The 19,296-nt window shown below is 37.3% G+C and overlaps 1 protein-coding gene across 10 annotated transcripts in view; it reads right to left on the reverse strand.

Annotated features, from left to right (window-relative positions):
- Window positions 1–86: 86 nt before the first annotated feature.
- The window catches only part of stxbp5l (syntaxin binding protein 5L), a 348,597-nt gene continuing 329,387 nt past the window's right edge, over window positions 87–19,296 (reverse strand). For 9 of the 10 annotated variants that reach the window (XM_063050648.1, XM_063050644.1, XM_063050647.1 and 6 more), the window contains 4 exons: window positions 18,102–18,267; window positions 13,816–13,927; window positions 12,790–13,010; window positions 87–8,466 (listed from right to left, as the gene is read on the reverse strand). In XM_063050648.1, the coding sequence (XP_062906718.1) occupies window positions 8,425–8,466; window positions 12,790–13,010; window positions 13,816–13,927; window positions 18,102–18,267 (541 nt within the window). In that variant the 3' untranslated portion in view covers window positions 87–8,424. The remainder of the gene's footprint in view (window positions 8,467–12,789; window positions 13,011–13,815; window positions 13,928–18,101; window positions 18,268–19,296) is intronic. The other variant, XR_010018308.1, reaches the window with a different exon arrangement.

Below are 19,296 nucleotides of genomic sequence, written 5' to 3' on the forward strand. Positions count from 1 at the left end.
TTAAAGCTTGAATGTGTACAAGGTGTCTGTTTTCCAGTGAAAATCTGAATAATTGTAAAGACCACATTTTAATTATCAATGCTCTTTTTCCAATATAAATGAGGTTTATTCCATGAGTACCTCATGTCCCAATAAAAAGCATCAACATTATGCACTAACAAACATATAACATAATACATTACATATAGAACATTGTATATACAACCATATACAGATTTAATTCTACAACCTACAGAAATGCCAGATCATTGAAGAAGCATTTAAAAATTACACACCCAAATATGGCAACAGGGTTAGTTATGACAATTTTCACTGGCAGCCTTTTGTTGAAATCATACATAAAACATATGAATTCATGCTAAATCACAATATGATTAAGAGATAGAGTAACATTCAATACAAAAAAAAATTCAGACTACCTTATTTACCCTTTTTTTGGCTTTAGCTGTTTTTAGGATGGCAATCAAATATTGAAAAATAATGGCAAAAATGTTAAATTACTAACAAGGTATTTTGTCTGATGACAGTACATAACTTAAAATGTAAAGATGGTGATAAAAATGGTGATGCTGCTATGTATTTATTAAAAGTGTACAACTGTATTTCATATTGTTAGGCTTATTTTTGTATTGTGGCACCACTATTTCCACGCCCTGTACATGCAAACTTTTCTACTAATAACTACCCAAGTGTACACATGGATGAGAAAGCCTTTTATGATCTGAAGTATCTTGTGGCAATATCACTAGAAAGGACAAAATGCTTACAAATATCACTGTGAGGCTAGTATCTTCTGGAACAAACCACAAATAAATAAAACCTTGTTTAATTATGGTTAAAAATAACAAATATCTTATATGGTTATTGACAGCAGAAAATTGAACCACCCCTCTCACCAACCACTGCTGCTTCTAAGCATTGAAAAATCATTTAGAAAACTGTTTTCACAATTGATCGGAGTTGGTCATTGTTTTACACAGAAAAGGAGGCTGTGTGCTAAGTATTCACAGAATCAGCATTATTCCATCCATTTTATTATTTCCATTCTCCTGTTGTAAAGATGTTTTGATATAATGTTCTTTCCCTCAGTAAGGGAGACACATACCAATCGGTGTATAACATTTGTTTCTAACACACTTCTGTTGATGCAACGCCCACAAATATTGAAACAGTCCAACAGAATATATAACATAACACACTCTTTGAGCAAATGCTGCAGGTTCCAAAGAAATTGTATGCATTAACAACATCAGTGTCTCTTAATGTCCACACTGCAGTGATAACTAAATACAACAATCTCAACTGAAAAATAAGATTCTATTCGCTCTATTTTTAAAGGTAAAATCAAATTCTTTGTCAGGTGGGACCTTTTAAAGAGCTTCCATGACAACTATCTTGAGCAACTAACACATGATAGCCACTTAGAATCCAAGGAGTTCTTGAAGAACTAGAATAATTAGAAAAGCAAAAGATCTAACATCTGGTTGCTATGCAAGGAGTCACTACTTACAGACAATAGAAAAATCCATAGCTTTAGATGTTGCTACGTGTACTAAGATACTTCAATCACCATATGTTCCTGCTCAATCATTGCTGACTAAAACACAGTGTACAGCACTGGAGAATTCAATGACAATACATTGGTTAGATCTGTTTCATTTCATTACAGACAGTGATGCATTGATTATCAGAATTCCTCAATGTTATGAGTAACCTGATGGGGAATGAAATGGAATAGAGAGAAATCTTAGAAAGGCAATTGAGTACATTTCCCATTGTCTAATTTTAAAACCCAAGTGCTACTCTTGGTATGATGATTTAAAGACAAAAGAGATAGTGATGGTATTTCTTATGCTGTGATTGCCCCATTTGTGATTAAAATATGGACAACAGTGCGATGAAAAACATGTGCCATGTCGCCACTAAACTTACCATTGCACTGGTAATAGTCCCAAGTGTTGTAGTAGACCTGTTTCTGGATGGCTGGTATTTCCTGTCAGAATTAGACAACAGTATCACAGAAATGTGCGTATTGTTCTTATCAACATCCTGTCCCTTATTTCTTTGTGTCCCTGATCCCATTCGTGAAGAATGGTTAAAGGAATACTGAGCTCCTGTAATGGACAGCTGGACAGAATATCTGCACTCAGTTCTGCATTACATTGAAAGGCCAGCATCAAAATCAAATAAGCATATTCTAACTCCAAAAGGCTACTTCATAAGGCCAATTAACATGCAGCAGAAAAATTGTCTCTGACAACTTATGGTCAACAGCTCTTCATACTCCCCTGAACAAAACAGACATTTGTGGAAAAAAAAGATGCAGAGTAATGGCAGATTTGTTCTCGAGCTATCCCAAAAGCCTGCACAATTAGATACTTCACCTTCCTCATTCTGCAACTGGCACAGGAAGCACCCAGATGATCATTGTGTATAGAAATCAATCAGTAACTAATATCTGTATACATATACACAGATGCATCAACCCACAAGAATGAACATCAATTACTTTAAAAGGAAACAAGCTGATACAGTGTAATGAAACACAGTTGAGGTTTGTGAATGAACTCATCTCTGGTGATTGTGTTTTTTGTGTGTCATTAAATCATTCAAAGTGTAATATAGCCAGGTGGTTAATGCGACGCTGTTACAGCTCTGGACATTGGAGTTCAGAGTTCAATTCCAGCTCCGTCCGTAAGGAGTTTGTTCATTCTCCCCATGACCACCAGGGTTTCCTCTGGGTGCTCTGCTTTTCTACCATGGGCCAAAAATGTACCGGTTAGTAGCTTAATTGGTCATTGTAAATTGTCCTGAGATTAGGCTCGGGTTAAATAGGTGGGCTGCTAGGCAGCACCACTCCTTGTGCTGGAAGGGGAAAGGGCCTGTTGTACGCTGTATCACTGAAATTAATTTGAAGTGTTTTCTTTATATTGAAGTTTCGTCACAACTTTCACACAGCTGTAATTACTGGACAGTTAAACAATTTTGGAAGTTCTGCCTTGCTATAGTGGTTTATTCTGTAACAATGAACAATACTGGACAGTAATTAAAAAGTACCAGTGAAATAATAAATGGAATGAACACAGTCATTGGAATGCAAATATGGCATTCTAAGGAAACTTAAATCTTGTGGAACGTTTTAATAGATTTTGCATCTGTAGAGAATAAACATTATTCATCATGGATGATGGGCGACGATTGTATTCTTTCACTTGGAGAAGAAAGTCGTACTTCACTTGCATAGGGATTGCACATGCATGAAAGAATATCAATAAGTCTGTGCCACCACTGAACAAATATTTCTATCTTTGGTAGACATAACCATAATAAAAATGTTACAGTGAAGGGCTTAATAATAAAGTGCTTTTCTTGCTGATTATCACTTAAAATACTACAGCTAATTGTTTCACAGACCAATAAAGTGCCATGAAATGCATTCAAGTTTCCATAAAAGTGTGATATGGTCTGAGAGCACACTGCAAAGATGAGTTTGGATTTTATTCTTTTCTTCACAGAGCACGTCATTTGATTTGAGCCAGACTGCAGGATACAATTGCACCTGATTTGCTGCCATGCAATCTCGCAAAGAGGATTACAATCAAAGAGCGATTCATACCTGTCTTTTTAAAAATATGAATCTAACAGAACTAACCAAATAAACCCAAAGTAGCTAAATCAAATGACTTAGTGCACAAAGGAGTAATTCAGATTTGAAAGACATTTTCATTGTTTCTGTGATGTAGCTGAGTATATGATAACAGAAGGTTATGGTCCTTTACATGTGCAAAATTAAAGAGATCAAGCACCAGTATTTCTAACCATGGAGATAGGGACATCTTCACTGAACTGAAGAGAGCATATACCATATGGAAAATGTAAACATTAAATTGGCAGTTTATTGTACAAGGATAATGGTATGTAATATATAGGACTAGTTTTTGGTAGAATGATTTGCAATTAATTAACCATTTTACCAGTTAAACTTAAAAAAAAAATCAGAACAATACAAACCTTAGTTCCAATTCTTGGGACCCAGCCACGTTAAAGTATGGATACATTCAGTTTTTAATACTAATCATGATCAATCTTTAAAAATAGTACTTTTGTATACCAAATGTAACTTGTAAATGTTACAAATGTACAATGCCGAAGATCTACTAAAATAATAATTTAATTAATAATTACAAATGAGGAAAGAGAAAAAAAAATTGCTTGGTTAACCTAGCAATGGGGGATTTCTCACTTACAGTGCAAAATCAATCATTTGCAGCTGTTAACTGTCCACAAAAATATGATGGGAGTATCATAAAGTGGCAATATGATTACGCCACAGTCCAGCTAAAGTTGTTCACTTACATTATAGGGCATGGACCTTTAAAGGAAAATATAGCAAGTAAAGGAATCAACACCTATTTTAAAATGTGAACTTAATAAGCTCAGGACAGCGCAAACCTTTTCACATGCCCTGCATTTTTCCTAGGCAGAAAAATATGCTGGTATGAGTCCATAATTCCAAATGTGAAATCCTTTTGTGATCAACTGAAAGACCCAATCCTGGTTGTTAGTTGAAACAGCTATATCTTTTAGAAAATTCAGATGCTGTTTTAAACTTAGCACATACAAAACAAAAATAAGATTGAACATGCATAATATATATATTTTGTTAACCATCTCTAGAATTTTGGGACCATCTATAATTTGAACACTATACCCACATAAATCCTGTAAAGCTTGACTTTCTCACATGGTTAGGCCCTGATGTCAGAAATTTGAGGAAGAATTAAAATAGTACAAGAGGGAAATTAATGATTATACATCTTATTAATGGCTCAAAGTGATTAATAGCAATGGGAATGGAACGGAAGGTAGTTCAAATTGAAACTGGATTAAGGGGCAGCACCGAGTAGATTAGGACTGCAGATAATTAATCTCTCAGTAGGCAATAATGCTTCAATCTAATAGTTCTGAACATGTCCCCAAATATACTAAGGCCAAATTGTGGAGTTATAATGGCACTCAAATAAATAGTATTTGCTGTCATTATTTCTGATGTCCTTCAAACATTCAGCTGTTTTGTTGCCTTCTCAACAGTATTCAAAGGAAATTAATTGAATTGACAGAATTACATATTAAGACTAATCTCAATAGGAAATCTAAAAACATATTGCTTTGTTGTATGTAGCTGGAGATTTTATAATGGCTTACTAAACTATAATTTTTACTTTCTTTCCCTAAAAAAACAAAATAAATTTATGGATTGCAATTTTCTCACTGAAGTATTTCATATGAAGTATTTTGAAATAAAAGTTTTTATCAAGGTAAGGTATTTTTTATGACAAGTCTGCTTCTAGATAACACAAAGTTCTTTGCCTCTTCAAATTTTCAGTTAATATTCTGTAAAATATTTTGGTATTCAAAAATTGTGCTTTTTTCCCTTCCTTATTTACAATCTTGAGAGATAACGATGACATCACAACTTGTGGATGTCATCAACAATACATATTGGAAAAGAAATAAATCCATGCCTTAGAAAGGGGTAGAGAATTTTATGGCCAGCTTTTTTTGATAATTATTGCTTTATGGATTATGCTTTGATGATAATGGAGTGAAACCCAACATTAATTTGTTTAAATTAAGTCTAACTTGAACTGGGCAAGATTGTTGGTGCAGTGGCAATTAATGAGGAAAGTTTTTGCATTCTGATGATGCCCTGGTAAGAACTGGGTGAGGGGAACAAGTTGCTTCATTTAATTCTACATAATGTGAATTGGACAAGATTGTTGGTGATGTGGTATTAATGAGGAATATTTTTGCATTCTGATAGTGTGCTGGTGAGAACTGCGTGCAGGAAAAAAACTAGCTTAATTTAATTCTACATAATCATTAGAGTTGAAAGCTTTTCTCTGCATATTCTTGTATAAAATTAAAGAGTTAAATATTGTAATTCATGATTGTAAATATTGTAAACCACTATTTTCTCAACATTTGTGGAAACCACATTTTTGGTCAGACTGCACTTGGAGTATTATAAGCAGTGTTAGGCCGCTTATCTAAGAAAAGATGTGCTGGTACTGGAGAGGGTCCACAGGAAGGTTCACGAGAAAAATCTGAGGAATGAAAGAGTTAACGTATGAGAAACATTTGATTGCTCTGGGCTTGTATCCACTGGAGTTTGAAAGAATGAAACCTATCAAATATTGAAAGGTATGGATAGAGTGGATTTGGGGAGGATGTTTCCTCTAGTGGGGGAGTCTAGGACAAGAGAGCACAGCCTCAGAATTGAGGGGCGTCCATTTAGAACTGAGATGAGGAATAATTTCTTTAGCCAGAGGGTGGTGAATCTGTGGAATTCATTGCCACAAATAGCTGTGCAGCCCAGTTCATTGGGTATATTTAAGGCAGAGGTTGATAGCTTCTTGGGTAATCAGGGTGCCAAAAGTTACAGGGATAAGGCAGGGGAATGCGATTGAGAGGGATAATCAATCAGCCATGATGGAATGGCGGATAGACTTGATCGGTCGAATGGTCTAATTCTGCTTCTAAATCTTATGGTCTTATCTAAAGTAAATCTGTGAATGCCAGTGTTACAAAAGATCAAGTAAAAACACTGTAACATTTAACACGAGGCACAAATACAAACCCTAACTTTTATGTCAGAGATTAAAATGAAATTGGCACAGATTGCCTAACATTTAAAAAACAAAAATCACCACGTATCAGACAAGAAGTCCACAACAGAGTACATAATTTTGACAATCACACTCTATATAAATAGTGATGGGTCATTTAGTTCTGGCTATCGTTGCCCAGATTAACTGGGATATTCACAGGATTTATCTTGTAAATGGATTGTTAGAAATAAAGAACCATCAAGTAATCCGTCAGTGCTTCCAGTTATAAAGCATGCTGGCAGCAATGTAAATTGTAATTAACTGCCAAGAGTGTATCAAAACTGTGATGTTGATATTGGAGAGAATGCACTATGTACAGTTCTTATTTGTAGATCTGATAACATGAACTCTGTTGAACTGTGTACTTTGGAGACATAGCAAAACAGATGTATTCCACATCTGTGTCACTGAATGTAAAATAGTACATTATCAGTGCTTACTAGATTTACTGTGGGATGTTTGTATTGGTGAGTAGTCAAAGCTCTTGAGAGCAAAGAGATGCAAGCATCTCTCTGTCTTTGCATCAGTGATCAAAACAGAAAATGCTGGAAACATTCCAGAATCGGCCATAGTTTACTTTATGTTTTGGTCATCAGTACAAGTTTATACGTATACGGAGCCATGGAGTGAACAATGCCAGTTTCTTTTGAGATATATGATTAATACTTGATTTGTGCACAAGTTAATGCTACAGAGAGGTTCTAATTTAAAGTTAATCAAGGTTTTTCCTCCTATTTTCTTCCAACCAATCCACACGGCATAAACTGAGATTATGTTAGTTGTGAAGGAGAGTGGGATGCAATGGAATGTTTGCCTCTTGTCCCATAAATTATCCAACTCCTCAAAGTACATAACCTTCTGCAACCTGATAATGACCGTTTCCCATATAAATGCTTGCAGAGAAAAGACACTGACAATTAGGTAGACTCCAGTTTGCCCAAGTTCTCAAAGAAATATTCATTACACCCTGTAACAGAGTAATCAAGAAACAAATCTAATGGTTTGACCTTCTGCTCTATTGTAATTAACATCAATCATGCTGCATATTCTTTATCATACCAGAGCAATATGCTAATGCAAAGCAGAATTTGTAGCTAAGGGAAGTTTTAATGAAATTTAAAGATTCACTGCCAGGTTATCTGGTATTCAACAGTTTCCAGTTTGTTGAACAGCACATCCAATCATTCATTCATTCGGCCATCAAACAGTCAATTCTCTGTTGCAGTTCACATGGCTTTGCTATGCAGATTTAAAAATAGAAATATTTTTCTTGTTTTCTCTTTGTATTCTGTCAAAGCTAGAAATGAAATCCATCCCCTCCCATCTCCAATAATAACATGCTTTTGTTTATCATAAGGATGATATTTTTTCCATGCAAGGTATTAAAGTATTTTTTCTATAAGAGCATTATCATTCAAATCTGTACAAGTTGCTACCGGGTTGCCTTTCCATACTGAGTGAGGAAAAAGCTCTTTTTAAATAAAATGTGAGTCGTCTATTGCATTTGGGTGAAATGGAAACATAAGCTTCAAGGATAAAATCCTAGTCTCAATGGACTGAGACCTCGTATTCAGCTTTTGTTCTTTCATTTGTGGAAACAGAAGGATTCATGTTATTTTTCATATTGTTTTTGAGAATAGGAGTTTTGGAGGAGAAAAGCCATTTCCTTTCTGGCAACCAATAGAAGGAGACAACATCCATTTCCCTGAATGGCATTATTGAATTAACGCATAGTTAACTGTTCTTGTAGTCTTCAGAACTGATACCACTTCTTATCTCTGCATTTGAGCATCAACTGAAAAAGGAGAAAAAAAATCCAAGTAAGACATTATTAGCAATTAGCAATTCAATGACAGAAGATGACTATGATTGCACATAAAAGAACATTTACAGAGATGGCATTCATCCATTTCAGACTAAGGAGAAATTAGTTCCATTCCCCTCTAGCTGGGAGTATTATGAAGATAAAATTTCTGAAGTTTCTTTCAATATGCCAGAATTGAATTCACCTACATTTCTGGGTTCATATCAGTATTGTATACCTAGCTTTAGTGCAGAAATACCCAGTGGAAGGAACTTGTGCCTAGATGAGGAGAGAGAATTACAATACAAATACATCAGCATTGCAGCACAAAAACTCCTAGGTTTCATCTGCTTCTCCTATGAAATTAATCAACATTTTATAACTAACCCCAGAACTTCACATCCACGTTCTTCTCTGCAATTTGAGTGGACTAGACGCATGGATGAAAGCTGTTCATTACCGTGCGCCCCTTCCTCAGTCTGCATCACTGCCAGGTGAAACAAGAAGCCAGTCCTGTGATATGACTTCCATCTGATGCACTTTATACTGTGTTGTCTGCATCATTCCCGGCATTCTCAGCCTCAGTGATAGCTCAATAGCACCCAAGTCCTCTTCATTTTACTTGCTTTTGCCCAGAAAGTAGGTTTGTCCTCAAGTGTAAAGCAAAGGAAAACAATTCAAATCAAACAGCACACATAAAAGTTGCTGGTGAACGCAGCAGGCCAGGCAGCATCTCTAGGAAGAGGTACAGTCGACGTTTCGGGCTGAGACTACTTTGTCAGGACTAACTGAAGGAAGAGCTAGTAAGAGATTTGAAAGTGGGAGGGGGAGGGGGAGATCCAAAATGATAGGAGAAGACAGGAGGGGGAGGGATGGAGCCGAGAGCTGGACAGTGATAGGCAAAGGGGATATGAGAGGATCACGGGACAGGAGGCCCAGGGAGAAAGACAAGGTGGGGGGGGGGTGACCCAGAGGATGGGTAAGGGGTATAGTCAGAGGGACAAATCAAAACTACTTTTTGAACTGGGATGTAACAATATACTATTTTTTCATGCTGGCAGTAGCTACTAGTAAGCACAGTGATTGTAATGGATTTTCATGTTCTCAAATCTAATATATTGCCTTATTTTAATAAGCCAGTATATGAGATCTGGGTACAAACATTTGATGCTCTTTGAAAACAGAACATATGCCGTCAATATAATGGCAAAAGATTAACTGCCATATGCAGATAAATGAACATTTCAACATTATTATTTCACAATATAATCTAGTCATCTTAACTCAACAATGCTTAAATTATCTGATAATTCATATTTTGGCTATTATTTCATTATTGTTTTGCTATATTAATACTATTGTAATTCATATTTTGCAGGAAAAATTGAATTGGAAGTGGAATGCAGAAAATGCCTTTCAAAAGCATTTTACAGAACTGATATAATCACACTGCAGATAAAAATCTGGCATATAAAACATTTATATATAAAATAACATTATTAATATATAAAGATATTCTTAGAAGTGAAGGATCACGTAAAACATATGACAGAGAAGGCAATTGACCTCAGTTTTGACAATTGAAATAGAAATATCCATTCTACAGTGGTAGTGCTTATGTTACCAGACTAGTAATCCACAAGTAATAATGGAAAAGAAACACTCAGAGGGTGAAGCCTTAATGGAAAAACCTGAACTGTAGCACCATCTGTATCATTGGTGTTGAGGAAGAGACTGCTCAGAGCTTCAATTTCCTAGGTTTAATATCACCAACAATTTGTCCTGAGTCGTGTATGCAGCCCAGTCCAGTACATAAACCAGCCACCCCTCCCAATGATCCTGTCTTCATTTCAGGAAATTAGCCAACATAATCAAGGACCGTCCCACCACAGTGAATCTCTTTTGTCTCCTCTCCCATTGGACGGTAGCTACACCAGCTTGAGAGAACGTACCACGGTTATCAGACTTTTAAATGGATGCCTCAAATGCTAAAAGATGAACTCAGTCTCCCAAATACAATGGCCCTTGTGCTTTGTTTGTCTACCCACACTGCACTCTATTTGTAACTGTGACCTATATTCAGCATCCTGTTTTCATTTTTACTACATCCATGTACTTACGTTTAGAATTATCTGTCAGATTAGTATTCAAACAAAAGTTTTTCACTATATCTCAGTCCAGTATATGGAAAATAATACACCAATCCAATTCCTCTTTTCACAGACACTGTTCAACCTACAGAATGCTTCCAACAATTTGTTTTTATTTTCAATTTCTGGCTTCTTCAGTGTTTTGATTGTACACAAATATCCCGCTGAGAGCTGATTTGTTCAGGTGCTCCTGACCAAACTCAGGGAGCCTTCTGCACCTGAACATTGACAATGGCTGAGTGATGCCGTGCTGGGGATGTAGTGAAATCCACTGCTGTGCAGGAACACGTTGTAAATCACTGCATTCCCCCTTGCTTCATGCTGCTGTGCAGGAACACGTTGTAAATCACTGCATTCCCCCTTGCTTCATGCTGCTGTGCAGGGGATAAACTTGCAACTGAATGAGAGGCAAGTTATTTTGGACCTTGATCAAGAGAAATGATCAGAAGAAAACTCAAGGGATGGTGAATCATTGGAATCTTTGGAAACCCGCGCATCAGAGGGCGGTGGAGGCCACACCATTGAGTTTGATAACTTAGATAACAAACAATAGATTTCTCAACATTAAGTGAAATGAGGGATATGGAATATGCAGACAAATGATGTTGAGATAGAATTTCAACCATTATCTCAATTAAAGGCAGAGCAAGTTTTAAGATCCAGATGGTCGACTCCAGCTCCAATTTTTTTAATGTTAATTCACTTTCTGAGATTAGTTCCAGATTCTTATAGGTGTGGCTCTTCAAGTATATATCAAGTACTTTTAAAATATAAGGAGGGTTTTACTAAGCCACCTCTTCATGTTGTGAGCTTCATATCATAATGATTTTATGTAAAAATATACCTCCTCTCTAACTGTTCTAATAATTCTTAAAATTTACCTTCTTTCCGGCATTTTACCCACCTGTAATGGAAAATGAATCTTTCCCGTTTATTCTGTCTAGATCCCTCATAATTTTACATACCTTCGTTAAGTCTATTTTTAGACTTCTCTTTTCCATACAACATAATCATTGCTTATCCAAATATTCCATATGGTAATGTTTCACTAGTTTTGGTTTCACCAGCATAACTGATAAATTACTCTTTATTTCACTGGTGTAATCACATCTGTTGTGTGTTGTGGTGACCAGAACTGTACAAAAGTCTGACACATCCATATAGCTAGGGAGCCCAAGATGTTTGCACAGTACTGTATTTGTCAACATGGAGCATAGAGCGAATTTGTAAATCTGGCGGGAGCAAAAGATGTTGGGAATGGTGAGGGTGGAGTGCTGCGGGAGGGATGTGTGGCAGGTGGCAGAGTTTAAAGTGAATGTAAATAATTATGGACTGTTTATGGGTTAGAGAACAGACAATGTTTTCTTGCTGAGTTTGCAAAACTACAACATGTAGAGATCATAATGTCTTTAATAATTCCCTCTCCTTGGAGAGATACAACTGTTCACATTTGGTGCTCTTCCAGGATAATTCAACACACTTTTCGTCCCTCTTCCCCTCCAGAAGGCGGCTCAGGAGCTTGAAGACTCATATGGCCAGATTTGGCAACAGTTTCTTTCCAACTGTGATAAGACTGCTGAACGGATCCTGACCCGGATCTGGGCCGTACGCTCCAAATATCCGGACCTGCCTCTCGGTTTTTTTGCACTATCTTACTTTCCATTTTTCTATTTTCTATTTATGATTTATAATTTACATTTTTATATTTACTAATTTTTACTATTTTTAATATTTAATATTTGTAATCCAGGGAGCGAAAGCGCAGAATCAAATATCGCTGTGATGATTGTATGTTCTAGTATCAATTGTTTGGCGACAATGAAGTATAAAGTATAATTCAGCTTAGAGAATAACACACCATGTGGAAGATTAGGACATAAATATGTTTTTGAATGCTCACAGGAGACAAATAAATTCCAAAGGCAAAAATTCTTGATAGAATCATAAACATGAGAAATTGTGCAGATGCTGGAAATCCAAAGCAACACACACACAATGCTGGAGGAACAGCAGGCCAAGCAGCATCTATGGTAATGAATAGACATGAAGAAGGGTCTCAGCCCAAAACGTTGACTGTTTATTCATTTCCATTGATGCTGCCCGAATTGCTGAGCTCCCCTAGCATTTGTGTCTATTGCTGTTGATAGAATCAAATGCTTTTTACCTCATGTGCATGTTTGGAGAAGGTCTCTGCACTTGCCATCATAGCAGCAGTTCGCTCTTCCAATTCCCCTAGTCTCTGTCCACGTTCATCCAAAGCAATACGAGCACGGGCTAGATCACCAACTACTCCAGATGCAGCACCCTTAACCCCTTCAAGTCCACCAGGTCCAGGGATGTGCTGGGCAAGCGTTCGAGATGCCTTGCCTGCTGAAGCCTCTCCAACTTGACCAAGGAAAAGCCAAAACAAATATAAAAAATATTAAATTATTATTTGCTTTCATATTTTTAGTCTAACAGGAAATAAGCTCAGTCATCTGCATTTTTTGACTAGAAAGCTGTGAAATATACTAGGATTTCAAATTTTCCATAGTTCTTTCAGAGGATAATACTACTTGAGGAAGATGCTGCAAAACCAAATTAACTTTTTTATGATTTGTTACCTTGCACTAAAATCACTTCTTAGGATACATCTCATACGTAATATGAAAATGTTAAATTTCCCTCAAAACAGTTCCTCCAAGAACACTGATGAAATTTTTCTGTACTTTGAAAGCACTTCATGCAAAAGAAGTCTTTTAATACTATTCTCTTACCTACTTAAGTATTAAATAGCTCATGTTTTTAATATATCTATTTTGCCTGAAGAGGAGCTGAAGGTAAATTGGCATAAAACTTGTTGAGGGAAATTACCTTCCAGCATATTATGGTAAAGGCAATGAATTTGGACACTACATTCACCACACTAAATAAATGCTATCAATTGTGCCTGCCTTGTTGTGGGGAAGTCCCAGAGGGACTTGCACGACTGACAATCGTGAAAACCGAGAAGAAGCTACCGACACGATGAAGGGATCTGTGTACACCAGCAGAGATGGAGGACATTCATTGCTGCCCTAAATGCCACAGGCAAAATGGACAAAAGAGAATTTATGCCTGATCAAAAACTAGTCTGAAGGAACACAAGTTAACTTGTGACTATTGTGTGGTGTCTGTAGTGGCACATTACACTATCTTCTCAGTAACTTACATAACTCTTCTCTATCAAATGTCTGTCCACTTCCTCCAAACAACCCCTTTAAAAACCCTCTGTTCTGGGCCTCCGGAGTCTCAATAGGAGTAAACAAATCTCCCAGCATTTCCTGAAAAAAGAAATGAATCATTAGAGCTAACAATGTCAAGATTTATGGAAAGGAAGGTATCATAAAATGTACCAATTTTGTCATCTTATTGAAATTACTACAGATAGTCATAATCTAGAAACAAGGTTGTTGGGCTGCAGGCATCAATTTAAATGCATCGTGATGGATTTTTGTGCTTACGTTACAAATAATAGCATTATTTCCAGCCAGCTTACATTTTTAGACCAGATGTACATCATAGCTTAAAAAAAAAGGCTGTGAAGTTAATGTTGGGGTATTTGCGACATAATAGGAGAGGTAGATAATAATAATAATTTTCTAAAAATACTGTGAGGGATTTGTGGAGAAGAGTAAAGGTCCTTTATCCACAGGTGATCTGAGACCTCCAAAGACATGCCTAAAAGGATTATAGCCATGTGGCTAACAGATAAACCTCTACAAGGATTGGTGGGAGTCCATGAGTAGGGTGGGTGGGATCCTTCATAATGTTACTGGCTCTTTTATGGTACCTTTCTGTCTATCTGTGCTTGATGGCGGGTAGGCTGGTGCCAGTGATGCGTTGTGCAAAGTCCTGCTCTCTTCAGCCTCCTCAGGAAGAAGAGGCATTGGTGAGCTTCCTCCACTGTGGGACCAAGAGCGAGTGTATGCGGTGTAGACTCTCAGGAGTCTGAAAATGTTAACTGAGGGCCCTCATGAGAGACCATCTGTAGCAATTAAACTGTAGAGACGGGGAAACCTGATCTTCATGAAACAAATAAAGGCAGTTGAAAGGGTGTAGTAAACTCAGCTTCCTTAGTGAGAGCTCCTAGCTCAAAGCCTCAGAGACCTACAGATATAAACTGAAAACAACACATTGACCACTGGTTGTAGGGAGATGAGAAATACTGAAACATCCCTCCATGGTGTTACAGTCCTCAACAGCATGCAGAAGAGCTTACTGTCACTATTTTAGGATCTTTAGATCACTTATACAGCACATCGCTGTGTTAACTGCATTACTGAGCTCTGACAATGTGGTCACTGTCAAATTAGTGTGTGTGCTGATTAAACATAATGATGATCACCTACCAAATTGTTTTAAACTCTGCTGCTTTTCCTAATACAGCAGTAGGCACTTTGACAAGAATGGTGTCAAACTGGATACTACATTGAGGAAAGAAATGGGCCCCATAAATAGAAGACAAGTTGGTGAGTGGAGATTTTCTTACTTTTATGTGCAAAATACATCACAATTGCTAAATTACCTAACCAGCAAATAATTAGCAAGTCTGCAGAATGTGCATGAAGCTGAGTCCATTGGAAGTGGTGCAATGCACATTAATACTAGTGGGAAGTTGCAGTTCTAACTGCTGCACCCTATGAAACAAGAACTGAATACCGCAGGCTAGAAGCTAGAAACAACAATTCCATCTCAGAAATTGCAATAACTCTTCATGCGGAGAATTCAACAAAAAACTTTAAGTATCAAATGTTACTTCTTAGCACAAATGTAACAGAATCTTCAATATTACTTCATATATAATCTTTTATTATGAAATATAATACAAGCTTATGTTTTCATAAGGTTGTATTATAGAATCAGGTGTAATGGCATATGTGGCGAATTAAAGATTTTCTTTTGCAGCAGTGCAATACATAATTTTAAAAACTATAAATTACAAATATATATACACACACATAGTATAAATTAAAGTAGTAGAGCAAACAGAGAGCAAAATAAAAATAGTGAGGTGGTGTACACAGATTAATTGTCCATTCAGAAGTTTGATGGCAGAGGGGAAGAAGCTGTTCCTAAAATGTTGAATGTCTGTCTTCAAGCTCCTCTACCTTCTCCATGATGATAGCAATGAGAAGAGGGCATGTCCTGGATGATGGGCATCCTTAATGATGGATGTCACCTTTCTGAGGCATCACCTTTTGAAGATGTCCTCGATGCTAGGGAAGGGGGTGCCCATGATAGAGCTGTTGTGCCTTCTTTGCAATTGGATCAATACATTTGCCCAAATTAGACCTTCTGAGATGTTCACACCCTGGAACGTGAAACTGCTGACTCTTTCCACTGCTGATCTCCCGATGAGTGCCCTTGAATTCCCATTCCTGAATTTGCCATTTGGGCCTTAGTCTCTGAGGGTGACTTCCATTGGTGGTGATGACCATGTCATTCATACCATGGATTTTCAAGCATCATAATGTTTCACTGAATCATTTGATTTGAATTAAAACTGAATAATATAAACATCACCTATTACAATATCTAGACTGTTTTGCAATTATTCAAACTTCAGTATTAAAGTCCCTGAAAAATAACAAAGGGCTGAATGGGAATCAGGTTTATTATCACCGGCACGTGACGTGAAATTTGTTAACTCAGCAGCAGCAGTTCAATGCAATACATAATACAGAAGTGAAAAAAAATAGTAAGTAAATCAATTACAATATACGTATATTGAATAGATTAAAAAATGTGCAAAAACAGAAATAGTGTATATTTAAAAAAGTGAGGTAGTGTCCAAGAGCTCAATTTCCATTTAGGAATCGGACAGCAGAGGGGAAGAAGCTGTTCCTGAATTGCTGAGTGTGTGCCTTCAAGCTTCTGTACCTCCTACTTGATGGTAACAGAGAGAAAAGAGCATGCCCTGGGAGCTGGACGTCCTTAATAATAGATGCTGCCTTTTTGAGACACCGCTCTCTGAAGATGTCCTGAGTACTTTGTAGGCTTGTGCCCAAGATGGAACCGACTAAATTTACGACCCTCTGCAGCTTCTCTCGGTTTTGTGCAGTAGCCACCCCCCCCCGCCGCAACAGACAGTGATGCACCCTATCAGAATGCTCTCCACAGTACATCTATAGAAGTTTTCAAGTGTATTTGTTGACATACCAAATCTCTTCAAACTCTAATGAAGTATAGCCGCCGTCTTGCCTTCTTTATAACTGCATCGATATGTTGGAACCAGGTTAGATTCTCAGAGATCCTGCCACCCAGGAACTTGAAGCTGCTCACTCTCTCCACTTCTGATCCCTCTATGAGGGTTGGTATGTGTTCCTTCGTCTTACCCTTCCTGAAGTCCACAATCAGCTCTTTCGTCTTACTGACGTTGAGTGCCAGGTTGTTGCTGTGGCACTACTCCACTAGTTGGCATATCTCACTCCTGTACACCCTCTCGTCACCACCCGAGATTCTACCAACGACGGTTGTATCATCAGCAAATTTATAGATGGTGTTTGAGCAATGCCTAGCCACACAGTCATGTGTATATAGAGAGCAGAGCAGTGGGCTAAGCACACACCCCTGGATTGTGCCTTGCCTTGGACAGGTGGCAAAGCTAGGTCAGAGCCTCTCATTAGAGATGTTTAAAAACTGGTAATGTTTTAAATTGTTAATTGCAAAATAAAACAAAATAAGAAATGCAACTAAACTGAATTTTGTAAAGACTGCTGTTTGGTCACACCTACTTGGGTTATTCAGACTTTCTAAAGTCAGACTGATGTCCTATACCCAGGAAGTGTCATAAGGACTTACTGCCATACAGATCCAAACTGTCGATGAGAATTGATGAAGCCCTGCCACCCCAGACTGCCTTGGGCAGGTGGCAAAGCTGGGGTCAGAGCCTCTCCTTAGAGACATTTAAAAACTGGTAATGTTTTAAATTGTTAATTGCAAAATAAAACAAATTAAGAAATTCAAAACATTAAAGTAATAAAAGTCTAAATTATTAAAATTATATTAAAAATTATTTAAGCACCAATATGTTTCTTAAAACATGAGTTCATTTACCTTTTTCTACTTAATCTCCAGATCAGGAATACTCTTTCACATGAATTAGACAGGTCCGGTTGGTGTACAATAGCAAAGGCGAATTCCCTGGCTTAACATCCTTGCACCTTAATGCACTGCATTTGGAGTTCAAGTGGAGTCCAGTTTATAGTGTGCAACTAGAAAGCATCATTCATCGTGAACTGGACTTGGAGCTGGTCTATGGAAGCCTCGGACTTACTTACCCAAAAGAAACCAAACATCAATGGTTCACTAAGAACGGTCTGTCAAAGTCAGCACAATTCAGTCATATCTTCACCTAGTGATGTGCTCTCAGTCTTTACTTATTTAAAAAACAATGTCCAAGTTATCCAACACTCAAACAAGAGTAATAGTTCATATATGGAGATGCATTCTCACCTGAAGATTTTCACACATCTCCTGGCTGTAGGTGATTCGCTGGATTTCACTGGGTGAACTCAGATACAGAGCCTGTCCACCATTTGTAAAGGAGAAAGTCCGGGCTATTCTCATATCAGTTAAAGGAAGGTAGTTTACATCCAGCAATGGCCTAAGACTTGGCAAGCTATAGTTGAAAAAAATGATAAAAAGTTACTTATTGCAATTTAAGATCACTAAAGAACATTTCAATTCTATCGGAGGTGATGACAGGTTAGCTGGAGTTATTTTTGTTTCATTGCTTCTGATGACCTTCATGCAGCTCACCAGTAATCCTGTAAACCACAACATTAACTTAGCTTCTCTCCCTCCATATATACTATCTGAGTTCTGCTGAATATTTTCAGCATTCTCTTTTCATTTCAAGTTTCTAGCAATTGCTGTCCTCTGCAACTCACAGAGTCCTGTGTGTTGATTATTTCCCCTCTATCTGTCTTCATTCACCTTTATTTACCGTACATTCCTTTGGAAACACGAGTTATGATTAAAAAGCCCTCATTACTCAAATTCAATTATGTCATCTGGTCAGCCTTATCACGGGTATACAATATTACGTGGGGATAGGTAAGGTAGACAGTAAGATTTTTTTCCCATGCTGGGGGTATATAAGGCAAAGAGGGCATAGGTTTAAAGAGAGAGGTAGTAGGTTTAGAAGGGTTCTGAGGGGATTTTTTAAATATATACACACAGAGAGTGGTTGGAATCTGGAGTAGAATGCCTGAGGAAGTGTACAGGCAGATATTCTCACTGCACTTCTGAAGCATCTGGACAAGCGCTTGAAGTGCAAGGCACAGAAGGTTATGGACCAAATGTGTGTTCATGGGATTTGTTTTTTATTTTGCTTTACTATCATATAACTTACAATACTTGTAATGCAGAATCTTACAATTATGAATCATGATCTGTGGACTATTTTCTAAGTTCTGATTTTAAATGCCCCATTAATCAACAGAGGAAAAATGGAATCACATGCAAACACAAAAAGGGAACAATCTGCCTAATGAGGAAAATAGAGCAAAGCACCCAGAACCTAGCAATAAGACACTTTGGTTATGAACAAGATCTGGATGGTTTCTTAACATGTGAGTTAGTTCCCAGTGAGTAATATGCTGAAATGTACCGAGATTCATCTTCAGTAGGCACAATTGTAACAAGA

The sequence above is a fragment of the Mobula hypostoma genome, chromosome 6 (assembly GCF_963921235.1).
Source record: "Mobula hypostoma chromosome 6, sMobHyp1.1, whole genome shotgun sequence".
In the NCBI taxonomy this organism is placed as follows: Eukaryota; Metazoa; Chordata; class Chondrichthyes; order Myliobatiformes; family Myliobatidae; genus Mobula; species Mobula hypostoma.